Consider the following 20,584-nt stretch of genomic DNA (forward strand, 5'->3'; position numbering starts at 1 on the left):
ACAATATCAAAACATACATAATGAATGTCAAAAGACACATTATTGTGAACACTGATCTAACCACAGAGATGTGAACAGACTGTGAGCCATTCATGCAACAGATTCTGTTCAACAAGTGAAACAAATAAATCATACCTGATATTTACGTGTTATTTAAGTGTTTCTGCTACTTTCCATGGATTCAAGAAGAAAATAACAATCAGTAGTCAAGGATCTTGTTTTACCATAGAAAATCAGTGTACTTGAACATCTGATGTTGGTGCAGCGCTCTCAGAGGAAAACAGTTTGAAGAGACAAAGTCAGCAGGATTCATCATCTGTGGTGCAGGTTCTGATGCAATAAAATACAAACAACCAAAAAAACAAACAAAAAAGAAAAGAAAAAACATTTGTGAGCATGTTTATATCAGGAGCATCTGGATATATATAAATTTTGTAGCCATAGACTCACGCATGCTTTGTACTATCGTAAAAAAAAAAAGACATTTTATTTTTGAGAAACTAATTATTATTGTTTAGCACGTTATTAAAATCTATTTTTGAACAGAGTAGGCTATTAATAATAAACATGTTCTAAACATATTTAGACTCGTAGCATTCATCATGTTACAGTGTACACTCATATTACTTCTATTGTTTTATAAAGAGCATGAAAAAATCATCTTATTCAAAATGTTTTACTGGATTTCAAACATTTTAGTCAGGAATTATAGTTTGGGAAAAACCCATCTATGATTTTGTAGTTATATAGCCATCCTGAACATCGTGTATAATTTTATAGTATAGAAGATATGATTCTGCAGTCATAGCATGCTTTGTACTATAAAATGATGTACTTTGTACTATAAAAAAAGGATATTTTATATCTGAGAACTAATTGTTATCGTTTAGCACGCCATTAAAATCTATTTGTGAACAGATTATTAATAATAAACATGGTCTAAACATTCTTAGATGCGTAGCATTCATCATGTTGTAGTTTGGGAAAAACCCAACTAGTAATGTGTTCAAGTTTATGTCACAATAAATAACAGTTAACTAATGCAAAAAAGAAACATTACTTACTCATGAGATCGATCTTCTCTTCTGGATAAAATATTGTTCTTCTTTTGAGGGAAATCCAGCCTTTACTCAGTGCGTCGTCTTCCAGAAACAAACAGTAGCCGCGATGAACGACTCACTCTTTGTTTATGTTGGGTGTCTCCACGTGCACGCGAGGGGCGGGATTGCATTAGACATAATGAGTTAGACGGGAAAGACTGAACATCGGGTTGGTTTCATACGGATTACTTCATCACAGAATATTTGTTTATATCTTACTTCATTTAAAAGTAGGCACTTCAATAGATATAACTCCCATGTCTGTGTTCAGAATTCGCCGAGTTACAGTTAATTTTAGTGACGCGTTTCTAAAAGCAGTTCACGGAGAAGGCAGAGAGCGCACCCTGTTTGTTTTCTTTATTCTTCAAAAGCACAAAGTTTAGTTGTTATTATGAGTGTATACAAATAAAAGTAGACCCCTTACAGATTCGAATGATGTATTGCTCTTATTTGAACGATCAAAAATGGCAGAGTAAGTCAAGCTCATTTCTGCCTTATCAGGAAAATCTGCCACAAAACGCGTATTCGCGTTTGTCGACCCCAGGGGGTTATACATAGCTAGCAATCATGGTTCCTGAGATATCATACCCTAAACATGGCTTCTCCGATATTTATTAGCTAATAAAAACATGAAAATTTTAGGATCTACATGAAATATGTTACAGACCTCAGTTTCAGTCCCATATAAACAAAATATTGTTTAATTATGTCTGATTCGGCGAGGACAGACTCTCTGTGTGATCTAAAAATAGTGCAATGTACCAATCCTTACTGAGCACCTTAAGTCCGTACAATACGCCATCTCTGTACGGCTGAAAAGAAACTAAGCCCCTGCGTCTCAGCTAGTACATACATTCAATTATGTGAAAACCAGGCTACTGATTAAGCGCCCATCTTCAGGGACATTTAATCAACTGTAATATCACACCCCCATATACCCGAGCAACCATTTCATCCCCTTCCATTCCACTATCTTTCTTATCTGAGCACTGATCAATTCGCGAGTATGCCGTCTGCAGTCTTTTACCTGCGAGCTAATGAAAATCCTTTTATACGAGGCCTTGATGTTTAATACCTCCGGTCATTCAGTACCGCTGTAAGGAGGAGACCGATTTCCTGGATGGCCAATAAAAGATGCCGTAAGGGGATGTACTGTATATTGGGGCCTGACTATTCCATATTAGATGCTATAACAGTGCAAGTCTCCAAGGTTGTGACTGTCGTAACACATCACTACTCAAATAACTCCATGTTGTGGGTTGGTCAAATGAGATTTCCCAGCGGAGGTCTTGGGGTAGCGTTCCCTCTCTCCTGACCCGCCTACAGCGGTTGACCAGCCCTTCAAAACCATCTATCCTAGGGTGGCCCAAAGCGCCAGTGAAAGGCTGTGCTCCGTATTGATTACTAGCTTGTATCTTGAACTAGCACTGTCAGTCATGGAGAAAGACTGCTGTCACCCGGGAACGTCCGACACAATTTCTTACTCTAGCTGGATTTATTTCAGTGCTCATAAGCTGTCTGAGTGCTTTACAAAGGGAAGTGATGGATGAAAATGATGCCAAGTCAGTGTTTCCTCTATCACGTAATGCTAGTCAATAGATCTTGTCCTGAAAAGAGTAAGCTGTCTACAAAGACGTATAATCAACATTTCTCTTGCCTCATCCACCATCTTGGATTTATTTTCTCACTAAACTTGGCTAGAGACCATATAAGGTCACTGGAAAATGAATGGGGGAAATTATAAGACCAAATACAGTGGCTGTAGGAAAGTAGATACAGCCTTTTAGATAAAAAAAAACTATTGCGTTAGACCAAACTGGAAACTTTTTTCTAGCTTGAAATGAGGTGAAGAAACAGATCCATTACAACTAATGATATAAAATGTTATTGTTTTATGTTGTAGAATTATCTTGACATGCTACAATTTCTTAAAATGCATGTATAATTTAAATATTTAAAACAAGATCAATGTACTTGAGAATCAACACTGTGTACGATAATACAAGTGTATTTTGTCTTGGTGAACTGGCATATTGTAAAAAAATATTCTTTTTTAAGTTGTAACTAAAGATTACTGGAGTATGCTTTAGAAAATATACTATTTCAGTCTTTAGACTGTTAGATTTCGCTGTATGTGGCTGAGAAGTGGTTTGGGTGGCTTGCCAATTTCTCCAATACATAAAATAAGTAAGCTTGACCAGAGTTCCTGTGAGGAGAAGAATTTATTGAAGGTAGCAGTGTAGCAGCTCTTCAACAGTGATGTTAGCTTGTCGGTCTTCAAAAAATCTTAACCCTTGTAAGAATCTTAGCTTCTCCCAAAGTTCTGTCTGTGAGACAAACAATAGATTCTGTTAGGACCTTCTGTAGAATTTCCTGAGGAGTGCTATTCCTTTGTTATTCTAATTAATTCTAATTGTACGGACCATTCGGTTCACACCTTTACAGACAGTTTCTCTTGATTGCATCTGAGGCACAATCACAATGTAAATGCATCGGATTAAAGATACACAGTCTTGCATTGCTTCAAAATTTCATGTTTAATTCAATGTGTTACTTGCCATAAATTTGTGATTAATTAAAAAAATTATTAGTGATGTCTGAGTGAAATTAAATTTTTTTATTTATTTCAGGTTAAAAAAGGAATTAGGTTCAATCTATGAAAACAAATATTGGTATCATATACAGTGTTATTTCTCAAATAAATTTCTCTTCTAGCAAACTTTTAGACATTTCAGCTAGAAAACAAGTCAAAAAACTCATTTTAAATTACCGTCCTCATCCGTGCGGCACAGCAGCGGCTCGCTCTCGGGGCCCGGACCCACGCTGGTAGAGGCCGCCACGGTGACTCGGTACAAGGTCCATTTCTCCAGCCGCTGCAGCTGGATCTGATTGGAACTGGGGGGCACAGCTGGCTCCTCCATGGGCTCCGTGTTGACCTCGGCCCCGGCCCCCACCACCGTGTAGCGCACTATGTACCCGGCCAGTGCCCCGTTCTGGCTCTCAGCCGGCGGAGGGCGCCAACTTACCAGCAGGGTGGTGGAGCTGGAGCTGGAGCACTTAATGTCTTGAGGGGGGGCGGAGGGCTCTGCTCAGGTTTGGGAAAGGGGGAGAGGAGGGGGTGGAAAACAAAAAACGAAAAGATGGGAAAGAGAAAAAGAATGATAAAAGGGAAAAACCAACTGAAAAAAAACAAGCAGAGACATACTGAAACATAAGAAATAAAACTTGGAAAACAAACGCAAAGGGCAAATGCAAACAGAAGAGCTTGGTTTTGAAGGGGTCAGGGTGTTTGGCATGCATGCATAAATATGAAGCATGAAGGTTTAACTTTGGCTTGATTTCCGTGTCACAGATCTAGAAGTAACACCACATATGTTGGGCGTAAGATACAGCAGTTTATCCAACTATAACCGTCTGTACACGAGCCAAAGATTTAGCCTATCTTTCACAGTAAATACCCTGGGCTCTCAGGATATATTTCCACCATGAGGGGGAAAATAGATCACATTATTTGCATTTGAATGAAGGCCATTTATTACGGTATTTCCAGGCGTTTTTGTGTGGTACTTCCCCTCGCACATATCAGAAATTACAACGTCTGTGCCGTTCTAAATCAATATAAGTCTCATTTGAAATGCACAGAGTGCTTACTAAATGCTTGCGCATATGAATGCATTATACCGTTTAAAGCGCCATAACATTTATCTCCATTGTAAATTCAAACATTAAAAGTTACTCTGTCGCACTGATCCCTGAAGCCATAAGTAACACAAATGAATGAGTGGGAAACGGACAGACGGGGATAAAACATATTTGTGACTGAAATTCAAATGGATGAGCACCATCGTTGGAAAGCAAAACAAAATCATTCAAAACGGATTACAGGAAAATGAGGAAAACTCTCTGCAAAATAATGGCTGGAAAGAAAATGTTAGGACCCGAAATGTCAACTCAGGAGAATCATGGAAAGCAACCAAGCTTCGAACAGAAAGTAAGACCATTAAAAACAGCAAAAACCAAAACAAAACCAAAAAACACAAAGCATTTTCCTGTACATTATACGTACCTGACATCTTCAAACACTAACTTTTAAAGACTTTCTTACCACAAGCACCCGATTCCAGGGAGGCTATGTTTCCCCAGAGTCGGTTGGGTTCGGCCCTCTCCCTCTACTGCTGAGCTCTCCCAATACAGCTCAATTCAAACTATTCATGTTAATTTAGCCTAGTCCATTGGTTAGTCCAATAATGTGGATGTCGGGATGTTTTTGTGGTCGGAGGGAGAGAGCTTTCCCTGTGCTTTCATCAGTTTGCACTATTCACTGTTTACACTAGCCTGAGGGTCCACAAGATTGAGATCAGGGTGCTAGCACCTCGCTAACACCCAGCCATTCATACCCAAGTTATATAATCCACCCCAATTCAACCTATCAGCAGCCCACTGGTGCTTTTATTTGAGAAATGGCTAACCAATTTGTCCCATCACCAGCCAGCTTTCATCACAGGTGTCCCAGAGTTCAGTGAGCGACATTATTCAGAGCCCTGTTTATTCACCAAATAGGCTTATTGGATTAAAGTTTTATTGAATTTTCATCTTCCGTTTGAAGATATATTCTGAAGATGTACTTCCTCTCTTGAAGAGTATTTGCATTCAGTTCTCGTAAATCGACCTGGTTTGAGTGTGGCAAGAAAGTTTGGTATCTGAGAGTTGCAGAACTACCTGAAGGTTTAGACGCATGATTCTGGGAATGTATTATACATCAAATGCAACAAAGCCTTGAATTTCAGCGTTCAAAATTAAATGACTATTATAAAAACAAGAGTTGTGCCTCAACAACAAAATTGAAAGGCGTTTACTTATTTTTTATGACTTAATATAGATCCATGCCAAATGGTGGCGCTGCCAATTGGGAGGTTTGTTTGGATATAAAGGTTGGAATTAGTTTACCTAACTTTTATGAGTATAACAATCAATTGACAAGATTGTGGACCTTCAAATGAAATCACTCTTCAAAACTACGAGTTGTGCCACAAAACCAAAATCAAAAGACGTTTACGGTCACAACTATTCACTTGATAAATCCAGATCCAAATTGTGATGCTGCTTCAAATAAGCCAAATGAGAGGTGAAAAATAACGACAATTAGAGATTTGCTTGGCTGAAAAGATTGGAATTCGTTTGCAAGCTGGACGCTGTCAATTGATTAAACCGATTGGACTTAATCTACTTGTGGACATCCAAGATGTTCTTGCACTAAACCCTTGCCCCCAGTTTGTGGACCCTCTATGACCATGTTTAAAACCTTATCATCACTCAATAGCCATTGACTCTTAAGTGCATTTCCCACTGGCACCCACTTGGTCGAGGCAGGAGTGTCTATCTCCACTAACCCTCGAACGTTTGAACATATCCTCCAAAGAGTTGGGGGATATGGAGGGTGAGGTGAGTACTCTCTGCTGGACCATTGCAGGGCCTTGTAACTGTGGTCTGACCCACAAACAGTGACCTGACTGGGTGTCAACTGAACAGCACTGTACCAAAAAGGAAACAAACACAATACACTTTTCTTTCGCGCCTTCATGAGGAAGTCCAGTCTGCCACTTGGTGTAGTTCAAAACAGATATATGAAGAGGGACTCCATGTATAATCTGGCTCATTAGTGTTTAGGAACTCTTTCCAGCTCGCGCAAAGTTGTGAAGGGATCTGGACCAATTCCTCTGGTGTATATGACAGTTCTGCATCTCAAGGTCGCTATATGCCTAAACATATGCACTGTCAAGTTGGCCGACTTCTGAAACGTGAGGTGGCAGACTGGGCTTTCCTCTGAACGGCGGTCACTTACCTCATTTGAATCCACACTGTAAGGTTTGTTTATGTGTTAGGTTGTGGGGCGTATGTGCTAAATTGCTTCTAACTGTCCAAGCTTGTCGCCTCCCTGACCTTGTTATGGGTAAATCTGCACTACTTTAGTTTATGCTCGAGGGAAGACGTCAGCAGATGTAGTGAACCAGGTCTCCCATCTGTGTAAGACCCTGTGGGACAAAGCGGAGTCCCGTAACTCAAGCAAGAAGCCTACGGCCGTCCCGCCGGGATACTTACTCTCACCTTTAGTTTAATGGATTTGCTTTGGCAATGCTAAGTGCTGCTGCTGCATGTCGAGCTTGTCACGGTAAACTTAACCCTGATAGTAAGAGCAAAAAAAAAACTAACAAAAAAAACAAAAAACGCTGAGAGCTGTTTCCTGTATATTTGAGTAAAACCAAACCAAAATGAAATAAAGTTGACTGAACTGTGTACTGAACAGAAATAAATTAAAACCAGGTGACGTCAAGTCGGAGAAGGTGAGCTTTAGTTTCATTTCAGGAGACAAAGTGAAACAGAAGAGCTAGAAAACAAAAGGGATAGAAAGTGCACCACATTGTTTCAGAATACAATATATGAAGACACCAACAGCAAGACAGACATACAAAGATGGAACAGAAGGGGACACACAGCGTACGACATGCCAGAGGTCAAAGGATGCATTAACAGAGCGCCCCCCGGGGGTAATGGTAGGAAATACATGCATTCAGTGCTCGCTCTCTCACGCTCAGGTGTAACGTTGTGTGTCAATGCAGCAGGTTCATTGCATCCCAGCACCCACTCAACCAACCCCATCCCACCCATTCTGCACCAACAAGCTGCACAGGTAGAAACAGAAGATGAGTTAAAATGGTCCACGTCCGCTGCCATGGCTTTCGGGCATCTTCCACCCCCTGTAAGTGTATCCAAGTCTGAAGAAACTAATCTATAAAAAGGAACCTCTAAACAAAAGGAGCATCATGAAAACGAAATGCATTAATTTTTTCACAGAAAAAAAAGTTTATCTAGGCAATCTTTCATCAAAATGTAATAAGTTGCTCTGCCTCTGAGGCAGCTTATTTTTTCAATTCCAATTTTCCAATCAGTTCCTGATTGAAAAAAGTTACTCTCCAGTATCCCATTTCACTAAGAAACACGCCAGATAACAGAAGTAAAACGGCTTTTGAATGTTAGTTCATGTTGACTTGAAACTTTTTTTTTTACGTTTACACTAAAACGCATGAAAGCATAAAAAACTTATCTAAGCTCAATTATAGGAATCGTTTTGAATGTGCATATAATTTTTTCTGTGTTTTTTTTTTGGAAGCTAGCAAGCATCATGTGGAATTGTAGAAATGCCATATTCACAAATGCATGCGTCACCCATTATTCATTTACTATGAAACTGAAAGTGCTCTGTGCTCAAAAAATTATTAATTTTAATGAAACATCTCTTAGCTTGGTATAAAAGACTGAGACTACAATGAAAATAAAAGTAGATGCATTTTCACTCATGCTCTCAGACTTCTGGTCCCCTTTATATGTACAAGCTGAACACAAGTAACTGCAATTTTTTAGCACAGGGCACATGCCAGCTGCAAGGTTGCCCACAAGCACTGATGATTTCATGTATTGAATCATGATGCGACTCAGCGAGGGTGTATTTTTAGGCTGGAGGCTTGAATAATTCAGCCAGTTTCTCAGCGTAAATGCTGACTACCTGCAGGCGCCAGCGGCCACTGACTGTGCTGCTTTCAGTAATACACAGTGAGGGACTAGATGTGGTGGAAAGCCATGGCAGACCCCAGAGTCAATAATATTTTGTGCGCTTCAGTCACATGGGAGGAAAAAAGTGCATTTGCTGTTGACACATGAAAAAGAAATACGAACACAGAAGAAAGAAGGGAGCGCACAGGGGAGCCAAACGGCACGCTTGCTGCAGATCAATCAACCCACATTGATTTGTTTGTTTCACATGTAGGAAATCTCTGAAGTACATAACTGTGACACAGAGAGACCCAGATGAAAGAATAACCAAACAAAGAAGAAAAAGAAGTGCGTGTGACACAATCCAAGGGGTGAGGAATCCATTAAACTAAACACAGGTCATTTAAAAGTTTGGGGTTTTACATTTAGACACTTAAGTAAAATAAATAATGTTTAAAACGTAAGTAAGAGGGCCTCATTCATGAAATGCAAGCAGAACTAATCGCGCGTACTACCATTCTTACATAAACTTACATAAGAATGTTTTCACAATTTACACAAATTTGTTCTGCTCGTTTTTATCGTCTTATTAAAAACAAGTTGTCAACGTGCACAGAAAGAAATTATTCAAAAGCTTTGGCAAGTCATTTGGAAATATTCTCATCAAAATAACATCACCATTGCAGCCTGCATGTCGCAAAACTCACTTCTGGCTCAAAGGTGATGCTGTTTTGCGCACTTTAGATGCATAAACACAACACAAAGAACCAAAGCCAGAAAACCCAAAGCAGAACACCTGTCATAAACCAGGGACCAGACAAGTGTCTGTTCTTTAGCACATATCTGCTGCTGACACAAGCACACCATTATCATTTACTCTTGACATTTCCGGAGTCGATAAACAATATCCCTGGATTGAGAAACAAGGGTGAAGGTTACAGTGGCCCTATCAAACAGTGTCGTTGTATCCCGACCCCATCGAAAGCTCAAAATAGCCATTATGTCCTGGTATTTCTCAATCAAAATACAATATTAGACCACCCCAACCCTTCATTCGGATCCTTAGAAAAGGAAATGGACTACATACTGGCTTGGGATGTCCTTTGGGATATTTCGTTGGTGAAGGCTCCAATGCCTTTGTTGGAGACGGCAGCCAGAGAGAAGTAGTACTCCGTGTTTGCACGTAGACCATCCACCACAAAGGAAGAAGTTGGGCCAAATGTTTTCTTTACCTGTTTGGTGGAAAATTATACTGTTACTGCTAATGACATGTGCAACAATGGTCCTGACAACACATTTGAGAAGGTTTGTTGTAAAGAAGGCACCTGAGATTCTTGCCCGCCTTCTTTGTAATGCAGTTCGTAACTGATGATTCCCTCTTTTTCGAAGGCCGGTTCCCATGTTAGCTCAATGGTCGTGTCTGACACCTCACCAACCTGGAAGTTGGTCGGCTGTCCAGGGACTACAAATGGAGCCAGTGTTGACAGTTCAATAGACAAGAAATTTAATAAAAAAAGAGATTTACAACTGTAAATTTAGTGAATGTGGTACAAAAAACTCAGTGGCAACTGAATGATTACCAGGTTAAAGAAGTGTACTTTGTAACCCTGAAATTTACAATTGCTTAAATAATCTAGCAAACTCATACCCAATCAATAACTTCATCTTGCTATGTTTTTGACTCAACAATAATAAAAATGGACTTTCCAAAGCTAAAGTAACTTTTCTACATCTTTGGCCAACTTAAGATTGACAACACAGTGCTTAACTCAATTAGCTACACTGTTAGCTAACCCAATAATAACAACGGACATTTTCAACCGCTAAACACATCTCGCTACATCTTTAGACCACAGAAACTAGACCTTTTCAAATCGCTAAACTCGCTTTTTCTACACTGCTACCTCACCACACACTGACAACAGACATTTCCAGTCGCTTAATTCAATTTGCTATTAGTTTGTTCAATATTAGCAACAGACATTTTTCAATTGTTAAACTGACTTTCCTACACCATTGTCACCCAGTACTAACAACAGACATTTCCAAATGCGAAACTCAACTTGCCATGTCGTTAGCCCACCAAACACTGAAAACAGTATTTTTTAAATCAATAAATTCACTTTTGCTACATAGCTACCTCACCCAAAACTGACAAGGACATTTCAAATAGTGAAACTCATCTTGCTTCATCGCCAGCCCACAAAACACTGACAACATATGTTTTTCATTTGCTAAATTTCTGGGGGGTGGGGGGTGGCTTGTTAAAACCAATAAATCCTATGAAATATGTCCCAAAACACACTACAGAAAACCATTATTTTTAATGGTTAAAAATTGATGGTTTGTAATGTTTGTAATGGTGTTTGTAGTGGAAACCATTAAAATTTTCTGTGATGGTTTTATTTTATTGTATTGTTTTCAGTAGGGACATAAGCCTATATCAGTTATACAGTGGTATAACCCTTCTCTCGTGCCCCCTCAAAAATAACGAGTGCATGATGCCCCTGAGACTACAATACAAAATGATTTGTCAAATAAATGAAACATGATGAAACATTCAGTTTAGTTGAAATTGTTATAGATTACTTCTAGAGATTACAGTGATACATGACATGGTGAAAAATGACTGAATGAATAATAGGCCTACTTAAAGTAGGTTCAGATGAATTTTAAAATTGTGCCCCCTAAACGCACATGTGGCCCCCTCTCTGGACCCCCCAGTTACTGTGGTCTAGAACCGCCCCTGTTGCTACATTGTTAGCCCACCAAACTCTGAAAACAGAATTCTTCAGTCATTAAACTCACTTTGCTACACCATTAGCTAACCCAATACAAACAATGTACATTTTCAATTTCAGACTCACATCACTACATCGTTATCCCACTGAACACTGAAAACACACTTTTTCAGTAGTTAGTCACCTTGCTACATCTTTAGCCCACCAAATACAAGTCATTTTTAATCGCTAAATTCAATTTGCAACACTTTTAGTTCACCCAAATTTAGCAACAGACATTTTTCAATTGTTAAACTCACCTTGCTACACCATTAGCTCAACCAATACAAACAATGTGCATTTTCAGTTGTAAAACTCACCTTTCTACGTTGTTAGCCCACCAATCACTGACAACAGACATTTTCAATTACTAAATATTAGCAGTAGACATTTTTAAACTCACCTTGCCAAGCCATTAGCTCAACCAATAACATAGTACATATCCAAATGCGAAACTTACCTTGCTACATCATTAGCTTACCAAACAGTGACAACAGACATTTTTCAATCACTAAGCTCATCTTGCTACATTGTTAGCCCAAGAACACAAAAAACAGACTTTATCATTCTCTAAATTCAATTTACTTTACCCAATATTCGCAACAAACATTCTTAATTTGTGAAACTCGCCATGCTACATCTTTCGCTCATCCAACACTGAAAATAGACACTCAAAATTGACAAACTGTTGGCGCCAATGACCTTGTGAGATTTACGAACTTAAAAAAAAAAAAAAGACAAACTAACCTCCTTGAAGCACTTTGACATGAATGGGATCCGAGAAGGGTCCATCTCCTACGGACGTGAAGGCCAGCACTCTGATGGTGTAGGTCTCAGAGGCCACCAGACTTTGAATGGTGGTGATTACGCTGTCCTGTACATTGTGGATGTGCCACATGCTCATGGGCTGAGATGGATCCATGGTGTAGTAGACCCGATAACCCTTGATCTGTCCATTGGGCTCCTCGGGTTCATCCCAGCGTACCATCATGGTGTTCTGGGAGATGATACGGGCCTGGATATTGCGTGGTGGGCTAGCGGGAGCTTGCTCCCCAGTCCTAGCCTCAACCGGTTCACTGGGCGGGCCCTGGCCAATGGTGTTAAAGGCTGACACGCGGATCTCGTAATCAGTGTTTGGAGAAAGTCCTCCGATGCTGTAGCGAGTGGTGGTGATGGAGTCCACAGTCTCGAATTTGCTCTCGGGAGATTTGGCGCGATACTGGATGATGTAATGGGAGACGGGCTCAGGGTTGCCACTGTCCCAGGTGATGGTGATACTGGTGGCGGTAGTTTCGGTTACAACAGGAGTACCTGGAGGTTTTGGCAAGGCTGCAAGTAGGGGATAAGAAAATACCGTAGGCTTAAACATTCAATACTGGGACTAGACAGTATATGAAATACATGCTTTGGCTTAGTTTTAATTTCTTTTGACCAGAGATCTTTCGAGTGACCTTGTAGGACTCTATGGAATCTTACACTTGACAATGATCTGGGAATTAGCCTCGATGATGCCCAGGCTGCTCATGGCCACACAGGTGTAGTTGGCCGACTCACGGACGCTGTTTAACTCCAGAACGTTCCTGCCCACTGGCATCTCATCTTCGGGCGTCAGGTCCTCAGAGTTTTGCATCCACTTGACATAGGGCATGGGCGAGCCGACAGCGACGCAAGTGATGTTGACGCTACCGCCCGGCATGATCTCTTGAGTGGTGGGGGGCGTGATGGAGAAACGCGGGGGCACGCGACGAACTGCAAAGGGCGGAGGAATTGCGAGAAGAAAAAGAGAAAGAGAAAGGTAATGACACGCCGATGAAAGTGAGCCTTTCTTTAGAACATACATGATGTTGTCTAAAGAGAGGACAACAAATTATAAAAAATGAGACTAAAACTTCACAAACACTTCGGTTTATACAAATTAAAATAATGATAAAGTAACTAAATTAACAAAACTGCTTCACCAACAATATAGATTGACATTAAAGCAACAAGTTCATAGCAACAAGGTTCCATTGACCAATATTTGACCCATCACAGAACGATTAATTGCACAAAAATCTATTATGAGTTTCTCATCTTTAAAATGAGATCTATGTGGCTTATAACTGTAGTAAATAAAATGAAAAGCATGTATTACTGTTAAAAAGCAGAAAAACTTTACAGAAAATACTCTAAGGATATAAAATAGTGCAAACAACAAAACTCTTTTTAAAATTTGTCTTTAAAATCTGCCTGTGCTAAAGAAAACATACATATGTATGATTGTATGTACACATACTAGTAATGCGAGTCCCTCCAAGAGGGACTAAAGATGAGAAACCTTAATCAGATTTTTGTGGTTGAGAGTAGATCAACTGGACAAAGCCTTTTTAAGATCTGACACGCTTCCATTGATAGATGCAGCTGTCATTTTCACAGACATCATGCAGAAATAGGCACAGGTCAACCAAAGAGTAAATGGGAACAATAAAACCAGAGAGAAGATTTTGAGATAAAATGCATAGAGGAATATAACTGAAGGGTCGCTAGCATGCCTGGACAAAAGACAACTGGAGAGGAAAAAAAGAGAAATATAAGAGAATAGAACGCGCAAAAGAGCCAGAAAGAGGAAGAAAGGGAAGGGTTGGGAAAAGGAACGGGGGGGGGGGGAAACCCACTTCAATGCAGAGAAAGACTTTTTATCGTCTCCAGCCAATATGACGTAATGTGACAGGATCGTATTGTCACATTGCGGTCCTGGCTAGACGCATCACAAAATTTACAGCGGAAATTCTGGATTCAGGTTCAACTCAACTAACTATCACACACATCAATAAAACAATAAAATAAAAAAATGATTACAAATTGACCAAATATGGACACATGATTGGAACAGATGCTAGTCTACGATGATGACAGCGATGCACCTCAACTACTGAGATGCCAAATCTACACACTAGATGAAGGGTCTGTCGGGGGAAAGGGTTCGATATGAATTATGGCAGAGATGGAGTTGGCCAGGTTGTGCAACAGGCTTTTTTCATAGCCTGTCTGGCAGGTTCATTCTTGGTAACCTTGCTATTTTGACATGACTTGTTAAAAAGTCAAGAAACAATGGAAACATAAGACTTTGAAATACAGACTCTGTTCCAAAACCTAGCATGCTGCCTCGGCAGATACCTTCTAAGGCAACTTTCTAAATACACAAATACTCTAAAGACCCAACTCACAACTGTTTCCAATTGAGTCTGACACAAATATTGGGTAAAGCAGTACATTTTTAATTAGACTGAAACATCTTGGATGAAGTTATTCCATAAGCTTTGGATAAAAGCATCTGCTAAATGACTAAATGTAAATAAACTTTGACCTTTTATGTGGATTTTGGGATTGACCTTTTACCAGAAGGATACAAGTAATTCTCTTATCGCCCAAAACTAGATATCTTAGAAAGCAACATATAGTTGCTTATGAAACACTAGGTGTTAGGTGTACGTTTGTACATCTAGGTAGTTATCTTACAAGGTTTTGGAACAGTGCAATAGACTTACAATTAGAATACAGATGTTACTAGTAGTAGTGTTCAGGTTAAAGAAGTGCTACCTGTTACATGTAAAATTTAGTATTTCACCAAACTTTATAGTTTGGTTTCCCCAAGAATCTTCAAGGCAACTGCCTTATTGATGTTGGTGGATGTAAAATGACAATGAAACAAGAAGTAGGGTGGTGCTAGGTGTGTCCTAAGATGGCGGGTGGTGAGGGGGTCATGCCTCATTTACATTTGGCAAGAGGAGAAAGGAAAGACAGAGGAACAGCAATGGGTGCTGGGGCTAGCTCAGAAAAAACAACAACAACCAAACTTTAAACCAAATTAATAACCCCACAAAGACACAACAAGGACAGGAACAACAGGTAGGGACTGGGTACAAGGCAGAACAAGATCTAGGCTGCAAGGCAGCAGACGGGGGCCGGACAGACTGGAAGGACAAAATGGTGGACGTACATGTGGGACCGAGACAGAAGGGAAATAACACGGGGAGTGAGAGGTGGGGTTTGGGGCAAAGAGGAGACTGTAACCCTGGGCCAACTGGAGTAAAAGCATGTTGGTTTGACTTCTCACACAATGGGGCTTGAAATACACGATTAAACTCTCACCATCGCCTCGGACAGCAGTATGCAAGAGCATAAAGTCTTGAATTTGTAAACACCATCGAGAGTTCAGTGGGTTTAAATCTAGTTTGAATGTTTAGAACATTTAGAATTTTTAAAACGTTTTGAAAATAAACATTACCAAGTACTTTTAGATTTAGAAATACTGTTAGTTAGTCAAGGTAACAGGCTCTACTCTTACATTTTAAATTCTGTATCTATACCTTACATCAATAATTAAACATGGATATATTCACAGTTTCAGAGAGCCAGTGTGACAAATGACCTCGGTTGGTGTCCAGTGAGTGATAATCACATTATAATTCAATCCAGTTCATAATAAAACAAGTAAAACAAGATCAAGTTAACTTTGTCATTAGTTTATAAATTTATAATATTTATAATACTATTTAACAGTTTATCAATACATTTTATAATAAATTTATTCATTTAAATACTGATTTTTTAATTAAATTTTTTTTTAAAGTTAAAATAGTAATCTATATCTAGGAAATTTCCAGGTTCAACTGAAGTTAAGCTCCATCCATAGCATTTGGCGGCATGATGATGACTTCCATAAAAATATTTTTTTATTATTATTTAAAAAATGTGGCTAAACTTAAAATAGTGTACATTTTTAATCCCATAACTGAAATTGGAAGCTTTTTCCGAACTATTTTCTGTGGTAATCAACATCACACCACAAATGCCACAGAGCAACATTTGCACTGAACCTGGATCATTCCTTTAATTTAGGAAAAATACTTTTGATTTGCTTAGAAAACAAAAACAACATTAAAATAAAAAATGACATACTGAAACAACCCCCACCCCCATATAAATGCATATTGAACAAATGTTCAACAAAGGTGAAAGGGCAGCCCACGTATCACAATGTGCATGCATGACTGTGATTTCAGGAATGGTGTCAACAGAACGGCACCAAACTATCAACCAGGCCCACAGCTACAGTCAACACATATTTGAGGCATGCAACCCTCCCCAAATGCAACATTTTAGGGAATCCACACAACTGAAATGTCAAAATTGGTGAATTTGACACAGCACACACAAATAATCGCAGTGCAGATGTGTTATAACAATGACAGAACACAGTGCAACGTGATAGTGACAAGACGAGCATGATTCTTCCAGAGTGGATTAATGATGGAAAGGCCCAGACGTAATTTGCTGATGCTTAAGCATTTCCTGCACAGATTTTAGGAAAATAAATATGGTAAAATTTGGTAAATATGTTAAATAAGCCAATATATTAAATAAATACACATACTATGTGAGTTCTGCTGACACATATTGCGTGTGGGCCTGAAAATGGGTGATGCAACATTTGGCCATTCTTAAACCAAGTCTATATGAGGCTGAAAACTGATTCACCTTGTGAATTATTCATCCTATTCTTGCACGCTCAATCTGCACTTCAATGTTCCTGATTCTAATCAAAAGTCAGACTCAATTGGGTAATTTTCTAAACAGAACAACCATTTGAAAAGACCGCGAGGAGCCTGGTAACTTCAAAGTCACAGGCAACAAAGCATCGCGCTCAAATAAACTCAAATAAACAAAGGGGGGAATCATAAGCGGGTCTAATGTTTTCAGACGCATGTCGACATTTACGACTGCCGCTATCAATGCATCGGCCTTCGAAATGCCATCGCATGAAGCCATCCTGGGCTTTATCTAAGTCCTGAGACATGGTCCTATAGCTCAAATCCTGACGTTTGATGTGCGATGGTGCTCTCCGCTGTGATATTCGGAGGAATACAGAACCAAGAGTGAGCTCTTTGAGGTCCAGAGACGAAATCCCGTTTCAAGCCCAATGTGGAGAGAAAGACAACTCACAAGGTCTTACAACGGACAGAGAACAACAAAAAAAGGCCAAAGAGTGCCTCACTCCTTGTGCTTCCTGACTAGGAAGAATCGAACGTGGACATTTGTGGCCATTTTGGTGAGACAGTCTGTCCAGCCCCAAAATGAAGGTAGGAAGGGAAGCCAAAATAATGCGCAGCCTTTAAATGTCACTTTGAAGCTGAGATTACACCCTGTTTGATGTCCAAAACCCGCAATAATCCATTTCGCTTGAAGGTAGCGAGGCCATTTGCATGCAGACGGCAGGGGTTCCCCGTATTAACACACACACACACCTCTGCCGCTGCAAAGCAAATCAGCCTCAGTTGGGGTTCGAACCAGTTCTAGTAATGAAAATTGGTGCATTTGTAAAACACTACTTCCTGATTGTCTGGTCAATGCATGAGTAGCTTTCAGCTAAAGCCTGAGGCTGAACTGCATTTTAGATTTTGCACCAAAGCCTGTCCCTTTACGACACTTATTCGGATAAAAGTTAGCCTTCATTTCCACAAGTAGAGGGTGTGATCTAGCTTGCATTTATATTTGAATACAAACACAGCATGCAAGGACATGCAAGACATCCCAAAGTGGTGGCAGTGGGGTTCACATGCATCTCCATGCGCATACACTCATAACATTTAGAATTGCATTCATTGCAGCTCAGTCTTCCAGCATCTCAGAGTGGACCTGTGAGGTCTCATTTCCTCGTCTCGGGGACTAATTACTATTAATAATGCCCTGGAAACATTCTGGGATCTTGAATCCTTAACATTTTGGCATTATGTGGAGTTAAATGGCGGAATGGTTGAGAGCTTCATTGTCAGGCAGCAACAATGAAAGATTAACGACTTCATTGAAACAAGAAGAATCATAATTTCTGTTATTAATTCGGCGTGAAATAGAAGAGAGCCAGATAAGTCGAGGCTCAGAGGGGGATTTTTGCCATACGGAGGCAATTAACTTCCATGCCTAAGGTAGACAGCTAACAAGAAGATCTAGTCAAAAAATATCGAGAGAAATTTGAAAAGAGTGGCTAGCCATTAAAGTTGCGTACGGAATTGCAATTTTGTTTTTTGTAGCACATTAGAAAAATGGCATATGGTTTCAAAATATGCAATTCTAGTGACTAACACACTCTAGCTTGCAAATATTCTCTGTGCAAATGAAACATTTCCACAGAAAATGTTTTGCTGGTCTCATTTTCAAGCTAAAGCATGCTAGCCACTAGCATTTCTTTTACGTTTAAAATGTATTTTTATTATTTCTGGCATGCAGCTAGGGAACGCTGATACGCTTAGTCTGTTACACTATCTACATGCTAGGTGACAGTAACAAGCTATCTGGGTAAAGGGGGCACAGATATCACAGTGGGAACAGCCGGATATGAAAAATAAAGCTCTGTCAATAAATGCCAGACCCTGAGAGACAGAGTAGCGGCAAAGCGCACTTCATTATTTATACCCTCAATTCATGTGGGGTCGCCCCCCTCCCAACAACACAGTGTCTGTAAAAACTGAATAATTCAGAGAGCCATTTAGTCTCAGACATCACGAGATAATATGGAGCCAGCAACACGGTAGCATTAGCCAAGTGAAGCAGAGGCTCTTGCTCCATGTCATTATCCCTGACAGACAGACAAACAGCCATTTCCAACATCACTACACTGGGGAGAGCGATGAGATATCTGCACGACTGGACAAACTTATCAGACTTAATGTGAGCTTTCCACCTGATTTATTACAATTAATGAATTGCAACCACTAAAGAATAGTGGTTGCAATTCCACTATTCTTTAATAAATTTAATTTATATATTTAAATAAATTATGTTATATATATATATATATATATATATATATATATATATATATAATATAATATAATGTAATTGTACATTTTATGCTTTACAAGATAAGAAAAATGCTATTTAGACAAAAAAGTAGTTGAAATTTAAACATTTAAAATTAAAAAATGAGTTAAATTAAACTTTAAGGCATAATATTAAAATAATAATATTTAGTTTTTATTTAAATAGGGTAAGAAAAACGAATTTCTTGCAAAGGCACAAGAAAACAACTTCAAGATATGTATATTTTATTTACAATCAAATTTTTATTTAAATTAAAAGTTGAATGTTAACTTGGAGACATTGTTTCAAGTTTTTTGCTTAAAAAAATGAATTTGAATCAGAAAAGTAAAAAAAAAAAAGATTTTTAAATTAAGATATTATCTCAATTTTTATCTAACAGAGAATTTTGAATGTATTTAAGTATGTTTAGATATTTTTGCTTATAAAACAAGACAACTTTTCTGAAAATCTCCTCAAAAGTGTGTGGACGAGCATAAAAATGCTGCTAAAGCTCTACATGCAACCAACACGTAAAACTAAATTACCTAAAGCCAAAAGGCCGACGGGACTTCAATATGCGCATGAAACAAGCGTGCAATTACTGCGCTCAGCTGCATTAGCGAAGGATTAGCATAGAGAGACTCCTAAACAAAGCACCCGCTTTTTGTTCTGGTCCAATTTGGGGGTTTTAATACAGCACGTCGCAGTGATGTAAGAAGCGCTTCAGATGTACGCTGGCAACGAGGACTCAGGTGGATGATAAATCCTGATTTGATTGAGCCTGCAGACTGCGAAAGGGCAAGAGGCAGTCAGTCATCACGAGCAAATATCGCTAGCTTGTTGCAGCTGAAATAAAGCCTGTTTTCTGGGGGGGGGGGGGCACATGAAGTGCGGAGATCATTATATCTGCCAATGAGCCATGTGGCACAAAAAACTAATTAGCAGAAGTGAATTTGCAAGCTTTTGTGTGCAAGAACGGCTTTGTAATTGAGAAGATGGCAGGAAAACTGTCCGCACAAAGAGCCTACAAGAGATGACAGAGCACAGAAACACAAACCACATCTAACAAACCAGAAACTAGAACAGAAAGGGAGTCGAAAATGAACAAAACTAAGGGTGTACATCACACAAACACCACAACACAAGGAACAGACTGAATGAGTCGCCAACAAATCTCGTTTTGGAGAAAAACAAAGAAAATAATAAACCTCACAAAAATACAGGAATGCAATAAAGCATGACAGCTAAAGGAATTGCGTCTCGAGGCATGCAAGCGCAGTTACATTCTCCCATCATGCATCAGGCTGTGGTTTACTT

At 39.3% G+C, this 20,584-nt stretch overlaps 1 protein-coding gene across 7 annotated transcripts in view; it reads right to left on the reverse strand.

Annotated features, from left to right (window-relative positions):
- LOC306875449 (receptor-type tyrosine-protein phosphatase S-like) overlaps positions 1 to 20,584 on the reverse strand; it is a 208,696-nt gene that overhangs the window by 50,432 nt on the left and 137,680 nt on the right. For all 7 annotated transcript variants that reach the window (XM_079426008.1, XM_079426012.1, XM_079426010.1 and 4 more), the window contains 5 exons: positions 12,905 to 13,177; positions 12,176 to 12,757; positions 9,974 to 10,110; positions 9,736 to 9,880; positions 3,871 to 4,185 (listed from right to left, as the gene is read on the reverse strand). In XM_079426008.1, the coding sequence (XP_079282134.1) occupies positions 3,871 to 4,185; positions 9,736 to 9,880; positions 9,974 to 10,110; positions 12,176 to 12,757; positions 12,905 to 13,177 (1,452 nt within the window). The remainder of the gene's footprint in view (positions 1 to 3,870; positions 4,186 to 9,735; positions 9,881 to 9,973; positions 10,111 to 12,175; positions 12,758 to 12,904; positions 13,178 to 20,584) is intronic.

Source organism: Barbus barbus (genome assembly GCF_936440315.1).
Source record: "Barbus barbus genome assembly, chromosome: 9".
Taxonomy (NCBI): Eukaryota; Metazoa; Chordata; class Actinopteri; order Cypriniformes; family Cyprinidae; genus Barbus; species Barbus barbus.